Raw genomic sequence first — 15,710 nt, 5'->3', positions numbered from 1 at the left:
GTGGCGTGAAGCAGAGAAATCGGAAAGTAGGCAATATAATGAAAAGAAAGGTGAGAGTGAACTGACATAACTTTATCATGTTGCTTTATAGCATTTTATAGGTGTTAACATTAATGTGTGATGCTGAGATTTCACTGCTTTCATCTTTAGAGATTTCCATCTATACTCTTGTATGTGTACTTCTTCTGAAAAGTTGTTTTGCTTGCATATTAACATTGTGTGAATTTGAATTCTTTTAAACAGAATTATTCTGGAATTTTCTTAGAATCATATCGTTCTTGTATATCTTAGCTTGCATATTATAGAATTATATTCCTGATATTAATAATAACCACTATCAGAATTTTGTGAAAAGTCACTGGCCTCAACGTAATATCTGTATATGTTTCTCCTAAGCAAAAACATCCTGCTAATAAAATGCCTTACCTTTTATTAGGTGAGAGTATCTCAGCCTTTTGCTACTGTTCACTAAATTACTGTTTTAATCTTTATTGATATCTGTAAATAAATATTTTGGGGGAAATGCAGGTTCTTAGTTCAGAGGGACCTTTAATGCACTGAAATTGGTGCTTAACTGGAGAATTCAGTAACTATCTTTGCAGCTGTGATCCAATGTAAGTCTTCTCAGATTGGTTTATGGTATTTACAAATGAGAGGTCGAAAAGACCACTATTAGCTTTGTATTTCTTGACAATTATTTATAAGTTGGAAAAGAAGTGCATGATGTTGAAGTAGACATTTGGAAGGTTGGTTTGCATAGTTTGACCTTGCAGGGGTGACTTGCAAGGTCGTGCCTTAGGCTGTTTTCACAAGTGACAGTTAAAACATACTCCGTGTCTATAAATGGAATAGAAGCCATACATTGTCTAGAACACTCATTCAATTTTTAAATGTTTTATGCTATCTTAACAGTCACAAGTGATGTATTACAAGGCAAAAGACACACTTGATATCACTTATAAAATACACACTCTTAGGATCATTTAATGTGACCATTGTTTTGTGCTGTTGTTACTCATTAGCTGCATGGCATTCATGCCCTTCTTTGCATGGGCTTTGAAACTGAGTCTTTGACCAGGTTTACATGACAGGAGGCTGGTTAATAAGCCATGGTGGTTTGTTAACCAGCCAAGTTTTTCCTGCTGTAGTTGCGTGGTGAATTTGGATGGGAAAGGGCCAAATTTTCCCCAAATTTGGACAGGGTTAGCGCTTGGCTTGTAAATTGGCTTGCAGAAATAAATATGGAGTAGGGGTGGGCTTCTTTTCTTCAAAGCAACTTACAGCTGTCCTTTCCAACAATAAATACTTAATTCTCCATGTTGGAAGCTGTAGTTTTGACATGACATTGGCTTTCTTTCTCTAGAGTCAACTGTGTATAACTATATTTGCCTCACATTTTATTTCTGTAGTATCCTCTGCATTACCTTAACAGTATGGTAGACAATGAACTCTGTTGCCAGTATTTTACAGTGTAAAATCAGCTCTTCTTAGATACTGCTCCCTAGCTCAAACCCCATAGCTTGTGAGCCACCTAATCTACTGTAACTCACCAAACCTCTGATTTTTCTGTCTACCTGAGACTGCACAAATCAGAGTTGTCAATCACCAGATAGGCTACTGTAATGGCTTGGTGGATAGCAAGTTCTATGAGTTAGATCTCAGATAAGTGGATCTAAAGGTGCCCTTTTGTGGGTGGAAAGTTTCTTCTGCTCACAAATGGTGAGCTAGAAAATGAACTGACATCCAAAGAAGTTCTTCCATTTGGGCCACCTAGTGCAGGAGTTTGCACAAAATTGTTACCATTTACCCTGTGCAAAGGAAGTCCTCATGGCTGGAATGGATGCAGTTCCCTATTGTGCTCCATGAGGGCTTTAAAAAAAATTACTCCACAGAAAAAGGCTTGCAGCAGCTGCTTGCAAACATGGCCAGTTGAAATCCCAAACCCTGAGTGCAAAGCAATCCTTGCTTTCCTATGGGGAACTATTTGCACTCCAGCTGAACTATTTGCTTGCTTTGTACTTGAGAACTGAAAGTGGTGTGCTTGCAAGCGACTGCTGTAAGTGCTTTGCAATGGGAAACTATTTAAGCTTCAGGCATAATGGATTGCTTTACAAATTGCAGGATCTCTTTGTATACTGTGATGCAGCTCCAGATATGTTGTTACATAAACTCTTCCACTAGTATTTTCCAAGGCACATTAAAAAAAACAAAGATAGCTGCTTTAGTCCATCGGGGGTGGGGGGGAAATACAAAACCCACAGTTGGGCAATACTTTGATTAGGACTAACCAAAATACCACAACAAATTGTGCAAGCTTTTGAGTTCTTCAGAACTTTTCATCAGGCCATGCGGTACACTTGAGGCTCAGGTGGCATAAAAGGTACTGATTACCTTCTACCAGCTTCCGTTCGTGGCTACACAGGGATAACCTGGCCTGCCTTTGAAGACGGTTCAGAAACTGCAGCTTGTGCAAAATGTGGAAGCCAGATTAATAGCAGGGACCAAAAGGTCTGAACATAAAACACCATTCCTGGTCTGCTTACACTGGCTTCCTGTAAGTTTCTGAGTGCAGTTCAAAGTGCTAATTTTGACCTAACTGCAGGTTTATACTGCTCAGGAACTGTGCTGCTCTCACCCCCAATTATGGAACGCTTTCCCCAATTAGATCCACCTGGTGGCAATATTGTCATCTTCTAGCACCTGGTTAAGACCTTGCTACTCCCAGGCATTTGATAGCATATTACAACATTTTAATGGTTCTTGGGATTTTATTGATGATTGTGCAAAATTTATTTTTAATGCACATTTGTATTATGTTGTTATATTGTATTTTTAGGGTTTATGGTTTGTAAACTGCCCAGAGAGCTCTATATGGTATAGAGAAATGTAAGGAAAGAGATACAATGAAAAAGCAGGGGATGGGGGAAGAAACAGAAAATTCCCCAAAAAATTAGGTTTGATATTGTGGCCATGAGGTCTGCAGTATAGACTCAGTCTCAAAATGGGGATTGCAGACTTGAATGTATTTGTCATTAGTAGGTATTGTAGGATTTTGGATTTTCTTCCACTAGTGCTTGCACAATTGTTGACAGAATATTGCTGGTAACTGAACTTGCTCTTTGGCTCCAACCCACTATTTCTTTAAGGTTCTGTTTTCTGGAATGCTATATCTTTAAGTGGTTACAATAAAGCCTCTATTTTGTATTAAGGTTTCTTGAACTGTACAGTTGTGAATATAAAAAAGAACACCCTCTCACATTTGAAAAGGTGTTTTCCATTTAAGTAGCAATCTCATTGAAGTCCAGACAGAGGGGTCTTTTCACTCCCTTGAGTTCTGATTGTCATCATATGAATATAATCTTGTTATTTGCAGTTCACTAAGATAGTGGCAAGAAAATGCTATCCACTTTAAACATGAACTATCCAACCATAAATCACGGAAGGTTGCCAGTACATGGGCATTTAAAAACTATGGTTTGGATCCAATGGGACTTCTGTGCATGCAGCAGGACTTAACCATCCTATCCTCCCCTTTGCAGCCTTGCAGGGTGCGAGGGGAAGTCTGTTCAACTGGGCTGAAAGATGTGAGAGTGGGAAGCAAGGTTATTTTTTCCGTTTTCGTTGTGTGTTATGGCTTTTAAGATTGTAAGCCTGTGGGCAAGGACTGTACTCTTTTACTTGATTGCATTATTTACTGTTTTACTGATTATTTATTTATTTATTTGCAATATTTATATACCGCTACCCATTGAAAATTTTGGAGTGGTGTACAAGATAAAATCAATTAAAAACAGAATAAAACACTTTAAAATAGATATTAAAATATGCATGTATATTTGTTGCTTCAGGAGACTGTCTGAGGAGCAAGATAAAACTACTTTAATAAAATATATAAAAACCTCACTTCTGAAACGTTAGGAAATATTATTTCTTCTATTGGTTCTGTTTGTCTCAGGGCCAGTCTTCATTCTTTTGTATTTCTAAGTTGGTATTTGCTTAGTTTTGTAAAGTTCTTCATATCTTGTACATTAAAAACCATTGTGCCAAGGTAATATACCAAACTTTATTTATCAAGCTTTTATTTATTTATTTAGAGTATTTTTATCCCGCACCTCAGCGAAAACGGCTCCCAGAGCGGCTTACAATTGATCAGTAAAAAAGACAACCCCTGCCCTCAAGTTTACATTCTAAAAAAGACATGACACACAAGGAAAATGGGTTGGGGAGGGAAGAGGGAGAAAATAAAAAGAAATTAAAGAGACTGTTCAGGCTGGTGGGTTTCCAACTGAAGCAGGCTCTGATGGACTCTGTCTGCTCCTGTCTCCCTCGCTTCTTCTTCTTATGCCTTATGCAAACAAAAAACTGTGCCTCTTTAAAAGGTTGGCTCTACATGATGCTATCTTGTTTTTCAGATGATATTAACTGTGTTCCTCAGCAACAATGAACAGATTTTGACTGAAGTGCCAATTACACCTGAAACAACCTGTCGAGATGTGGTGGAATTTTGCAAAGAACCTGGAGAAGGTAGTTGCCATCTTTCTGAAGTGTGGCGTGGAAATGGTAAGCTATCTCTTGGTATCCTGAACAAGTTATTGTATCATACTGTAATTGTTACTTTTGCTGGAGTATTCATTCATGCAGTATTATTATAACATGTTTATCATTTCATTCTGCAGAAACCTTTAAACTTAGGGAAACACTTTCTTATGCTTTCACATATATATTAACCTCCTTAGGCTTAAAATGGGGAGTTACTTCCAGAAAGTAAGGACATTCCTGGTAATATGAAAATTAATGAATTAATAAAAATAGGAGTTTCAGATATATGAATTGCCTATGAGGTTATCGAGTTTTTTCTCCTGTAGTTGTATATTATATTATATTATATTATATTATATTATATTATGCTATCTATTTTTTAGCTGTTTTCAAGATCATAGTTAAAAGACAGGAAGAACAGATGAATTTTTAATTAAAAATGGGAACAGCCATATATCTCTTAGGAAGGAATTCCATGCTGCAGGGGCCACTACTGAGAAAGCCCTGTTTTATTGAGACCTTATTGAGCTTAGTGGTGGGCAAACTAGTAAGGCCTCCAAAGTTGATCTTAAAACACAGGAAGATTATATGTATCTAGGCAGTCCTTCAGTAACCTGGACTAAAAACAATTTAAGGCTTTGACTGTCAAAAACAGCACTTTGAATTGGGCCTGGAAACACACTGGCAACCAGTGCAGCTGGTACAGGATTGGTGCAGTATGCTCAGAGTGTTAAGCCTCTGCAAGGACTCAAGCAACCATGTTCTGTACCAGCTGAAGTTTCTGAGTCATATTCAAAGGCAGCCACACATAGAGCACATTACAGTAGTCCAATCTGGATGTAAGTAGAGCATGATACCCAGATCCAGGTCCACTTTTCCTAGATAGGATCAAAGCTGAGATACTAAGAGAAATTGACAAAAGGTAATTCTGGCTACTATTGCTACCTGTGCTTCCATAGACGTCATCGAGTCTAGAAGAACCCTCAAATTATGAATGTAGTTCTTCAGGAGGAGCGCAACTCTATTTAATACTAGTTGAATCCCTGTACCCAGATCAGCCAATTTCCCCTTCCTAGGTACTTTCATCCTGTCTGCATTAAATTTCAGCTTGTTCACCATTATCCAGCTTAAAACCAACCCCAAGCTCCTATTCACATGTTTCACAGCTTCCCTTGGATTACTAGGTAGAATACAAAAATAGAACTGAATATCATCCACATATTGGTGACATTGCAGCCCAAGCCTCCAGAAGACTTCCCCAGAGGTTTCATGTAGATCAGTTTAACACCTTCATCAAGAGGAGGCAACCTGGTGCCTTTCAAATGTTGGCAAATGTAAACAGGGCTGCAGTTGATAAATTACTGTGATGAACAATGCCAAAGGCACACAACTGCAAACAAATAATTGCTATTTGAGAAACATAAGATGCCTATATAAACTCTTACAAAATTTTTATGCAGGTAAAAGGCCAGAGGTTATATACACAAGCAAAGTTTAAAGACAAATGACCACTTGTAACCCCAGTCAAAATTGTATCATATGAATGTTACATGGATGACAATTTACAAAACCATGCGAGACTAACAGCTTCATAAGTAACAAGCAACACAATGTAATAATTAACAGCTACATATGTAAGAGTTTATATAGGCATCTTATGTTTCTCAAATAGCAATTATTCGTATGTAGTTGTGTGCCTTTGGCATTGTTCATTACCGTATTTCAGATGTTGGCCCCAGCCAATATGGCCAATAGTCAGGGATTATGGGAGTTGTAGTGCAAACCTTCTGGAGGTCAAGAGACTGCCTACCTAACTAATGCAGATGTTAAATCACGTGGGGAATAAAGGGAAACTTGCAGTACCCCACCAGTTACCTCTTCTTCTATATTGTCATTGGATGAGACAAACTAGTTTTATTGTAAACTAATTTAGTAGCATCTGTTTGTGAAGATGGTATACAAATAACATTTGTACATAGCTACATGTGCACATTTAGGCTTGAACCTATGGCTCATAATATAGTTATAATGAAATTCTCAGAATGTAAGATTTTGCCCACCCACTTACTTTTGGCACAAGATGAAAAGCTCATATGATTGCCTAAATTGCCATAAATTAGCACTAGCTGTGGGAATACACCATAGATTGGCATGATCCCAGAAAACTGGTGATGAACAAATAAAAAGAAAGAAATTCAGGAATGAAGGACCAATGTACCTGGGGAGATTTGGGAACAGATATTGAAACAATCAGAAAGCAAATGTAACAAAGTTTAAAAGAGTGAGAGCAGGCTGTTGGATTGCATACACCCTTCTAAAACAGAATCCCCCCATTGCTCTTAATTGCACAATCAAGGGATATGTTGGCATCGATATTAAACATGATCCAGACTAACCCAGTTCCTCATTTGTTTCTCATTTGTTACATCTGCAGCAAATCAGAATTATTGCTAGCAATCGTAATGAATGATAAAGAATCACTTATGCTAGACCAGCTTAGTTGCCTTCTATAGTAAATATAAGTAGTTTTGATAGACAAAGAGCTTTGATAAATACACCTTGACTTTATCAAAGCTTTTGATCTAGCGGTATATTGCATCCTCTTAAGAAAGCTAGGGGAAACATGAACTGAAAAGAATATCACAATTGTGTGTGCAATTTGTAGGAAATCATTCTTGATCAGGGGGAATAATTAATGGATTGGTATCAATCTGCAAGTCACTGCTTAGTTTGTATTGGTATTATTTTATATCTTCATCAATGATTTGGATGATGTAGTAATAACCTTACTGTTCAGGCTGGCACAACTCGTGATCCATCATGGCAAACACCTGCCATGTATTGTGGCCTGCCAGGAGCTTGGCTCATCAGGCAGCAGAAACAGGAGACATAATGAGCCCCTGGTAGGTCGCTGTTCTAGGCTGATGGGCTATGTTGAGTTTGGTGATTTACAAGTTGTTCTAGCCTGGTAATCTAAGTCTTACTTTTACTCTTTAAGATATAAAGCATGTTTATTAGTAAATTACTCAGTTGTGTGAAAGCCTATGTCCTGTACAAGATACAGCCTTACTCAGCACTAGTAAGACATTGATGTGGTTTTGACACTTAAAACAAGTCATGGGTGGTTAATGGTGGGTTGCTTATGAGAGGTCAGGAGCAAATGGGCGTGCTGGTTCCCAAGTGCTCACCCGCTTCCATTTTGCTAAACAACCGAGGAACCATTCCTAGGTTGTGCTCCATGATGTCTGAACCCAGACTCTATGTTATTGAGGGAGAAACAACCCAGAGCTTTAACCCATGGTTTGTTTTTTGGTTAAAACTCTTGGTTGTTTCTCCCTCAACAAACCAGAGTTCCTAGGTTCGGATGTCATGGTAAACAATCCCGGAATGTTCCTGGATTGTGAACCAAAGCAGAAGGGATCAGTTTGGGAGCCAGCTCGCTTGCTTATTTCTGCACGTTGCAAACAGCCCATGGTTTGTTAACCATGGCTTATTTGATTATGTGAATCAGCTGATTGTTTTGAGGTCTGCTTTGGAAAGTTATGAAATCTCATCCTTGAGAGATCTCCCCCCCCCAAAAAAAAAAGTTGGAAGAGCAAATTTTTGAGAAACATGAAGTAATTATGGGGTTGTGCATAGGAGAAGACTAGATTATCCATTTGGACCTTACTAATGTTGTGATTTTGTAAAATGTGTAAAATGTTATCAAGTAACAAAGTAAAACAAGCTGATACATTTCATTTTATTTACTTAGCTTACTTTTATTGCAAACAGATGTCCAATAAGTTGCTCTGATAAGAAACGTCTGTTTTTTTCTGTATTCAGAACGGCATATTCCCTTTGATCATATGATGTATGACCATCTACAGAAGTGGGGACCTCGTAGGGAGGAGGTGAAATTTTTTCTTCGGCATGAAGAATCTCCAATAGAAAGTAGTGAACAGGGTGCGTATACTTTTATTCTTAAAGTGCTCGTTACTACCCCAAGAGATCAACTTTATGTCACCAACTTTTTATAAAAGCAAGTAACTTGCTTTTTATCATGGTTAGTGAGTAAATTTTGCAGTGTTGGAGAATATGTCTTACAGGCTAAACAAAATATCCATCCTGTGTTAACCATTTTTAAAACCTCAAGATTTTGCTGGGGCTTGACAATGCTGTTTAAAATATTAGGGTTTGCAGAAGTCTGCTCAAAAATGTGTCTTAAAACTGAGTGTCCCTCTCCCTCCACCCCTTCAGTATTTTTTTAGTTATGGGAGCACCAGGGATACTTGAAGTTCCTGAAATTCGCTGAACTTTTACCTCAAAGGTCAGTTCAGCTCAGTCCTGTTCTCTTTTGTGACCTGTTTTTCAGTTCATTTGCATGGGAAAAGTTGAGCATTTATTCAAAATTTGTGCATTTTTTAAAAGAGCACATTTTGCAAACACAAGTTCGGAAACTTGCGAACATTTTCAGAGGACATGTGCTCCTGTTTGCACTTGTTGTTGTGAACAGGGCATTTCTGAATGGTTTGTGAACTGAAACAAAATTATCATGCGTCCCTACTATGTTTCCTCTTCCAACCAGATCTCACTATTCTGTACAGTTGTTTCTACCTCTTCTCAACTGTGATCACTTTGGCACTGAACACTCAACATTCATACATACTTCTTGCTATGAGCAGAATTCTTTTTTTCTTTTTCTTTTTGCTACCTGATGCTTTTTACCTACACTGTAATTATAGTCCTCAAACACTTTACATAACCTTACATTTAAACCTATTTATAGTGCAGTCCTAACCATGTCTACCTGGAAGATTGTTCATATTGTTTTCATCTTGTAAGTTTCTGAGGTTTCAGTGCTTTTAGAGATGAATATATTTTTACATAAACATTTTAAAACAAAAGCAGTGTCTATTTTGGTTGAAAAAATAATGCTTTTAGGCCACTTTGTCATCAGTGTCTTCTTTCATTCTACTGCCTGTTAGTCCTTCTCTGAAGGCAAAGCCATTATGCATGTACAGCTTGTGCATCAACCTACATTAGAACAAAAGCACAAAAAGCAAGTGCATGAATCACTCAGTTTATCGGCTTGTTGGCACTTGTAACACTGAAAGCCACTCTTCAGCTTTTCCCTGTACCTCTCTATTACCCATTTTTTACTTGCTCCCCTCCTCCCAAATACTTGCATGTATTGTTACCTATGCAATACATACTGTACTTGGGTTGGGCTTTTTAGCTTTGTGTTCCTGAACTCTCTTGCTGCTTTGTCATCTCTAAATCACATGTGTCCAGCTTGCCTCTCCTTTGAATGTCATTACTAGATCAGTCGGTCCCAGAGTGAGAAGCTTCAGCTGTATTTATTTATTTATTTATTTATATTGCATTTCTATACCGCCCAGTAGGCGAAGCACTCTGGGCAATTCACAAAGTAGCTTGGTTGCCAGTATGTGGCAGCAGCAGCCAATCAAGTTAGGTCTCATTCACATTTGCAGTGGTGATGAAATTTAAGTTTTCCAATTTTAACTATAAATGGGGATTCACAAGCTGAGGTTGACAGAGAGTCTATAAAATATATAAAGTTACCACTTAAGCCTATTTGCCTTAACGTCTGATCTGGCTACTTCCTGAGCTTGAGTATAATGTACAGACTCTTCCCTTAAGTACTTAATACGCAGTGAAAGAAATGATCCAAGGCCTGTTCTATTTTGAGTTTGCCACAGAGGCTGCATTGGAACATAACGCTAAGCCGTGATTTGTTTAGCTTAATTGTTGTTTGTATGCCCGCACCCACCCCAGCCAGCTAACTGTGGGTTGTGGCTATCAAACCATGAACTGAAACCATGGTTTAAAGTTGGCTTGTTTCCTTTTTGTGGTTTCTGTGAATCACACATATGGACTATGTGCTTGCGCAGAACAGTCATTCAGAACATCCTAGCGCTAAACTGAGGTTGTAACCTTGAAAAAAACTCCTGGAGCAACCGGCCGCTACACAGTCACTGCTGTCAGTACAATTTACTCAGCCATTGCTGGCACCTAATACACAAACACTGACTAATGCCCCCTCTTCAGCACAGCGTGACTATTGCTCAGACTTGTCTTCCACTTCGTCTGTTCGGACTTCAACTCCTCACTGGACGTTGCTGTAGAGATCAAAACCCTCTCTCCACACTGGATGATGTCAGACTTAGCTCCACCGATTACCATCCCAATGCTTCAATATTACTGCATATAATCAAACAACCCTGGGTGAAACCCTCTTCTCTCCCACCCAGGTCTAGAAAAGTAGAGAATTTATATAGGATTCAAGAAGAGGATTGCTCCTTCCTCTTCAAACATCCCATGCCAAACTCCATAATATTAGAAGTATCCCAATCGAAGACAATACAAAACCCTCACTGCTTCTGTGGAGTCACAGGAAAGAAAATTAGACACAATGGGATGCAGAATCTACTCTACTGCAGTTCGGTCACTCCGCATGGTGAACTATGAGGCTTGCATGACAGCCTACCAACAATTCTTATGGGAAAAGCTGCAGCCTTCTTCAGCCATCTCCCAGAAGATGTCAAAAACCTGATGATATTCCAAGCTGAAGCCCACAGGCTAACAGGCCAACAGAACATGGCTGATTGTGGCTCAAAGGCCATGGCAACAGCTATTTTTTGCTACATCATGCCTGGCTCTCTAGTGCAGGACTCCACCAGGAAGCTAGATTGAGAGTGGAGGACTTCCTGTTGGATGACGAAGACCTTATCAGTGTATCCATGGATGAACCCTCAACCGCATCTACAAAATAAAGACATCCGCCCAGAAGATGGGAATGGAATCTCAGTCCTCGGCGACCTTGCCAACTGACCATGTCTGTACAGGCAATGCCAATGGCCACCTCGACACCAGCCCAATTTGGTGAGCTTCCAAACAAGCTGCGCTTCCAAACAAGGTTCGTACTCCTCCTTTCACTCAGAAAGGCCATTTCAGAACAAATACCGCCAACCCACTTGTGGTGAACACCCTTACCAAACCAAATGGCATGGGAGCCCAGGAATTTGCAGGGGAACCAGTGATATTGACTCATCAGGTGCTCAGTAACAGGTGGCAAGCCCTGCTAATCCCTCACATTCTATCAAAGTTTACTTAGCAGCCATATAAGCTAATTATGACACTATTGAAGGCTTCTCTCTTCTCACATCGTCATGTTACTGAAAGGACTTCACATTTAACCACTGGCCTCTGTGTCAGATGCAGCCTGGAGCCTCTCAGCAGTACTGGCTCAATTAATGGCCAAATCCTTTGCATCTGTGGCTATGACTGATCTTAGCTTCTCATGATAAAAATGGGTTTCCTCATTGTTATTACTTCGGCATAACTAATTGTTCCTTATTGTCTCACAATTCCATCTAACTCAGGATATTGTACTACCAACTTTCCTTCCTCAACGTACCTCCCCAATGGAGGTCAAGCTTCATTCCCTAGATGTCTGAAAGACACTTTCATGCTACATCCATAGAACATCGTCTTTTAAGAAATCTATTAGTTTATTTGTCTGCCACTCAGGACCCAAGAAGGGTCACCCAGTGTCATCTCAAAGCTTCGCTAAGTGGGTGGTTTCAGACATACTTCTCATCTATCAACTGGCACAATTACTGGTTCCCCTGCAAGAATGGATCACATGACTAGAGTCATAGCATCCTCTACCACTTTCTTCAGAGGTATTTCGCTTCCGCAACTGTGTAGCGCAGCCCTCAACTGCCATCAGACATTGCTGCCATGATATTAGAGCTCATAGAAGAGCAGTCCTTTCTTCATTTCTGGCATGACATCTCCCTCCTTTTGTAAGCCTCTTTTGTCAGTCACCCATATATGTGAGTCACAGAGGCTACAAAGAAGAAGGACAGGTTGCTTACCTGTAATGGTGGTTCTTCGAGTGGTCACCTGTCAACACACATTCCTCCTGACTTTGATGCCTTGCCTTCTTTATTCTTCCACTGTGGTTGAATTGGAACTGAGAGGCAGGCAGGATGCATCCCGTAAGTGTTGCAGAAAGGGTGGGCTCCTGCCTAAAACTGTCTGCCTAAAGAATGTTCCAAATGACTGTGCTGTGCAGGCGCATAGCCCAAGTGTGTGATTTCACAGATGGCTACTTGGAGACAGGGCCGCCGAGAGTGGGTTTGGACCCCGGTGGAAAAAAATAATTCAGACACCCCGTCCCCCAGCAAGGGCGGGACCGGCTAAAAATCTTTAGCCAGCATGGCCCGTGTGCAGGAAGCTGCCATTCCAAGCAGCAGGAGGCCTCCCAGAGGAGGAAGGCCACCTGAGGCCCAGGCGCCGCCCACCCGGCACCGTCGGAAGGCCTGCCAGTGCCACTCGCTTTGGGTAGGCCTGCTTGGCTGCCCACTTCCCCATCCCAGCCCTTGATGAAGCCCAGGGAGCAGGACTGGCAGACCCTTGGTGGCCACCTCCCCCAGGCCACATGGCTATCTGGCTGGCTGACGAGGGAAGCCCTCTATGGTGGGAGATGTGCTGCGAGTCCCGCAGCACTTAGGTGGGGCAGGGCGGGGTCCTTGGCCGCCTCTTCCCCCCTCATTCCCGCTCGTGACCCCCAAGCACTTCCAGGGCCCTCCAAGCCCTCGAGTGCCAGAGAAAGCCATCTGAAGTGCACCAGATTGGGGAAGGCTGCACTAGAGTTTCAAGGTAAAAAAAACATGGTGAAATTGTCAAGCTCCTCATTGGTTTCCACATGCTTGCCTTCTTCCATGGAACAATAGCTTCATTGGTGGTGGAGTTCTTGCAAGGAAATGCAAGCAAAGTTTTTCAGTGGCTGGTCGGAACCATTGCCTGAAACACCAGCGATGATGATGGTGGTGCTTTTTACATGAGAAGAATTGCTGGTTGAAGTCCTGTCCCAGTAACAGTGGTGGCGGATTTTTGAGGGGAGGGGTGGATGAAGCGTAGCTATCCCTTCCATATCCCTGTGAAAATCAACAGGCTAATTACTAGATGTTTACACCAGAGTAGTACCACTCAGATTACCTCAGTTCTAGTGGTCATTGTGTTGCTATTAACTGAGCTTCAAATAGGTTTTGAAAAAACAAACACCTGTACCACCAAAAAGATGAAAAACATTTACTCATCTGCTTTTCAACATGATAAACTGTTTTGATCAAATCAAAATATGAGGTTGATCTTGTTTTGAGAATGTGTGTGTGTTTGTCTAATCTTAATCGATGCCTTAAGTAGCTATTTAATTGGAAACAAATAAATTTGCATATTTATCTGTATTTTTCCCAGGCCGTCAGACTCAGAATCAGAGGAATGGAATCAATATACCTGTGGAGAAACGTACTGAAAATGGGGTATGTGGCAAATACATGATTATTTTCATTTATTTGTAACTCTAAATGCATAAACATTTTTGAAACATTTGCCATTCTGAACCATCAATATTTAATAATGCTTACATCAAGGGGAAGAATTTTATCTTAGGAAATTGTACAAATGAACTTCTTTTACAAAACTTGGAACATTCTGTCTTAATCCAAAAGACTTACCATTGCTGATAACCTTCATCATTTAAAGGAGGTCAGATAACAGCACTGCAGTGTTGTGGGGTAATGAAGCAGGTTGTCTGTCTGCTGATTTGTTATTCTGTTGTCCCTGTTTTACTCATTTGCATCTCAGTAATACTTTAGTTTACTTCTGTTTCTATGCTACTCTTCTGGATGGGCTCATCATGGTCACCAACAGTTTTAGGGAGAAGAATACAGAAAAGACAGCACATTCCTGGTTTTTTTTTTATTGTTGAATACCAACACGAATAGCAAAGCCTTTTAGTGCTTCCAGAGGAGTTTTGATGTACCTGTAGGGCAGAAGTGAGCAACTTCAATGGGCGTGGGGTTGTCATTTCACTCCCTGGATCTCCCCACACTCCTGGTGGCAGCAAACAAAATCAGCAGTTTGTTGCCAAGTGGTAGCAACCCAAACTGTCAAAACATTTTTTAAAAAAATTCTTTTGTTCCCCATCACCAATTTCTGCACAGCGGTGGGGCAGAAGGCAGGAGCAGGACAATACCTCATGCACAGCAACCCTCCGCAAGAATGCACACAAGGCAAAATGAAAACCCTGCGCAGCTGCTGCCTCCAAACCAAGATGGTGTTGGGACTTGGGGAGGTTGCAGAGCGCACTGCCAGGGGAAGCATTAGGGTGGGGTCAGGCTGCGAGTGCAATCACTTGCTAGACAAATCATGGAAACAGATCTGCTGTTTGGAGGAGAGCGGCAGCAGCAGTTTTGACCGCTCTTGCCAAGCACTTTGTGGGCGACCAAAATGACCTACTGTGACCACGCACAACACGACAACCCATGATGGGTTAAATAACCCGCTCTGCAGAACGATGGTTATTAGAGTGGGTTATTTTGGCCATGTAGGCCATTGTGGGTTAAAAAAACTCATGACAGATGACACAGTAACCCATGATTGGTTAAATAACATCTGAACCCAGTGTCTTAATTTAGATTGTAACCCCCTTAGGATAGGAATCTTTCATATTTGTTTTTTGTAAAAGGCCATGGGCCATAGATAAGAGCAATGTGCTAACTGCAAATACCATAATCATAAGGTCAGAGAAATAAATGTCTATCCCCACTTCTCAGTACAGGTGACTGAAATTGGTAGGTATTAAGATGATTTTAAGTATATTAGTGAACAGCAAGAAAATGACGCAAGACTAGAAGGGATTGTGGTGGTGGAGGATGATTCAAAGACTGATGCTATTAAATGTGAAGCGTTCTAGGAGGGTCCTTCCATACTTATTCTAATGCATCTGTAGTCTCGTAGCTTTTATGCCAGAGGAAATACTCATCCCCTTGTCAATTTTAAATTATAATTTTTGTGCTTTTTCACAAAGTACATAACAGTAAAAAGAATAATCAGTAATATAATAGGTTGTAATTATTATGATACACATTATTTCTGTTGTAATATAATTGGGTTCATGTACTAATAACATGAAAGGCTTCATATTTGAGGGAGTTCATTTCTTCATCTTTTCTTTTTGCTTTTCTAAAATAAATAGAGCTGGATGAGTGCTCCAGTGCTGGCTTTCATTACTACAATGGAGACTGATTAATTTTACTTATTTTGTTGCATTGTTTACTGAACTATTTGCATAAATTGTGGAATGTGCTTAAGGCATT

General features: G+C 40.3%; 1 protein-coding gene across 4 annotated transcripts in view; it reads left to right on the top strand.

Annotated features, from left to right (window-relative positions):
- Positions 1-15,710, top strand: part of PPP1R13B (protein phosphatase 1 regulatory subunit 13B) — a 67,716-nt gene that overhangs the window by 13,734 nt on the left and 38,272 nt on the right. For all 4 annotated transcript variants that reach the window (XM_063118108.1, XM_063118107.1, XM_063118106.1 and 1 more), the window contains exons 2-4: positions 4,413-4,560; positions 8,365-8,484; positions 13,807-13,871. In XM_063118108.1, coding sequence (XP_062974178.1) covers positions 4,413-4,560; positions 8,365-8,484; positions 13,807-13,871 — 333 coding nt within the window. The remainder of the gene's footprint in view (positions 1-4,412; positions 4,561-8,364; positions 8,485-13,806; positions 13,872-15,710) is intronic.

Source organism: Elgaria multicarinata, chromosome 2 (genome assembly GCF_023053635.1).
Source record: "Elgaria multicarinata webbii isolate HBS135686 ecotype San Diego chromosome 2, rElgMul1.1.pri, whole genome shotgun sequence".
Lineage (NCBI taxonomy): Eukaryota > Metazoa > Chordata > Lepidosauria > Squamata > Anguidae > Elgaria > Elgaria multicarinata.
This window is presented reverse-complemented; position numbering and strand designations above follow the sequence as displayed.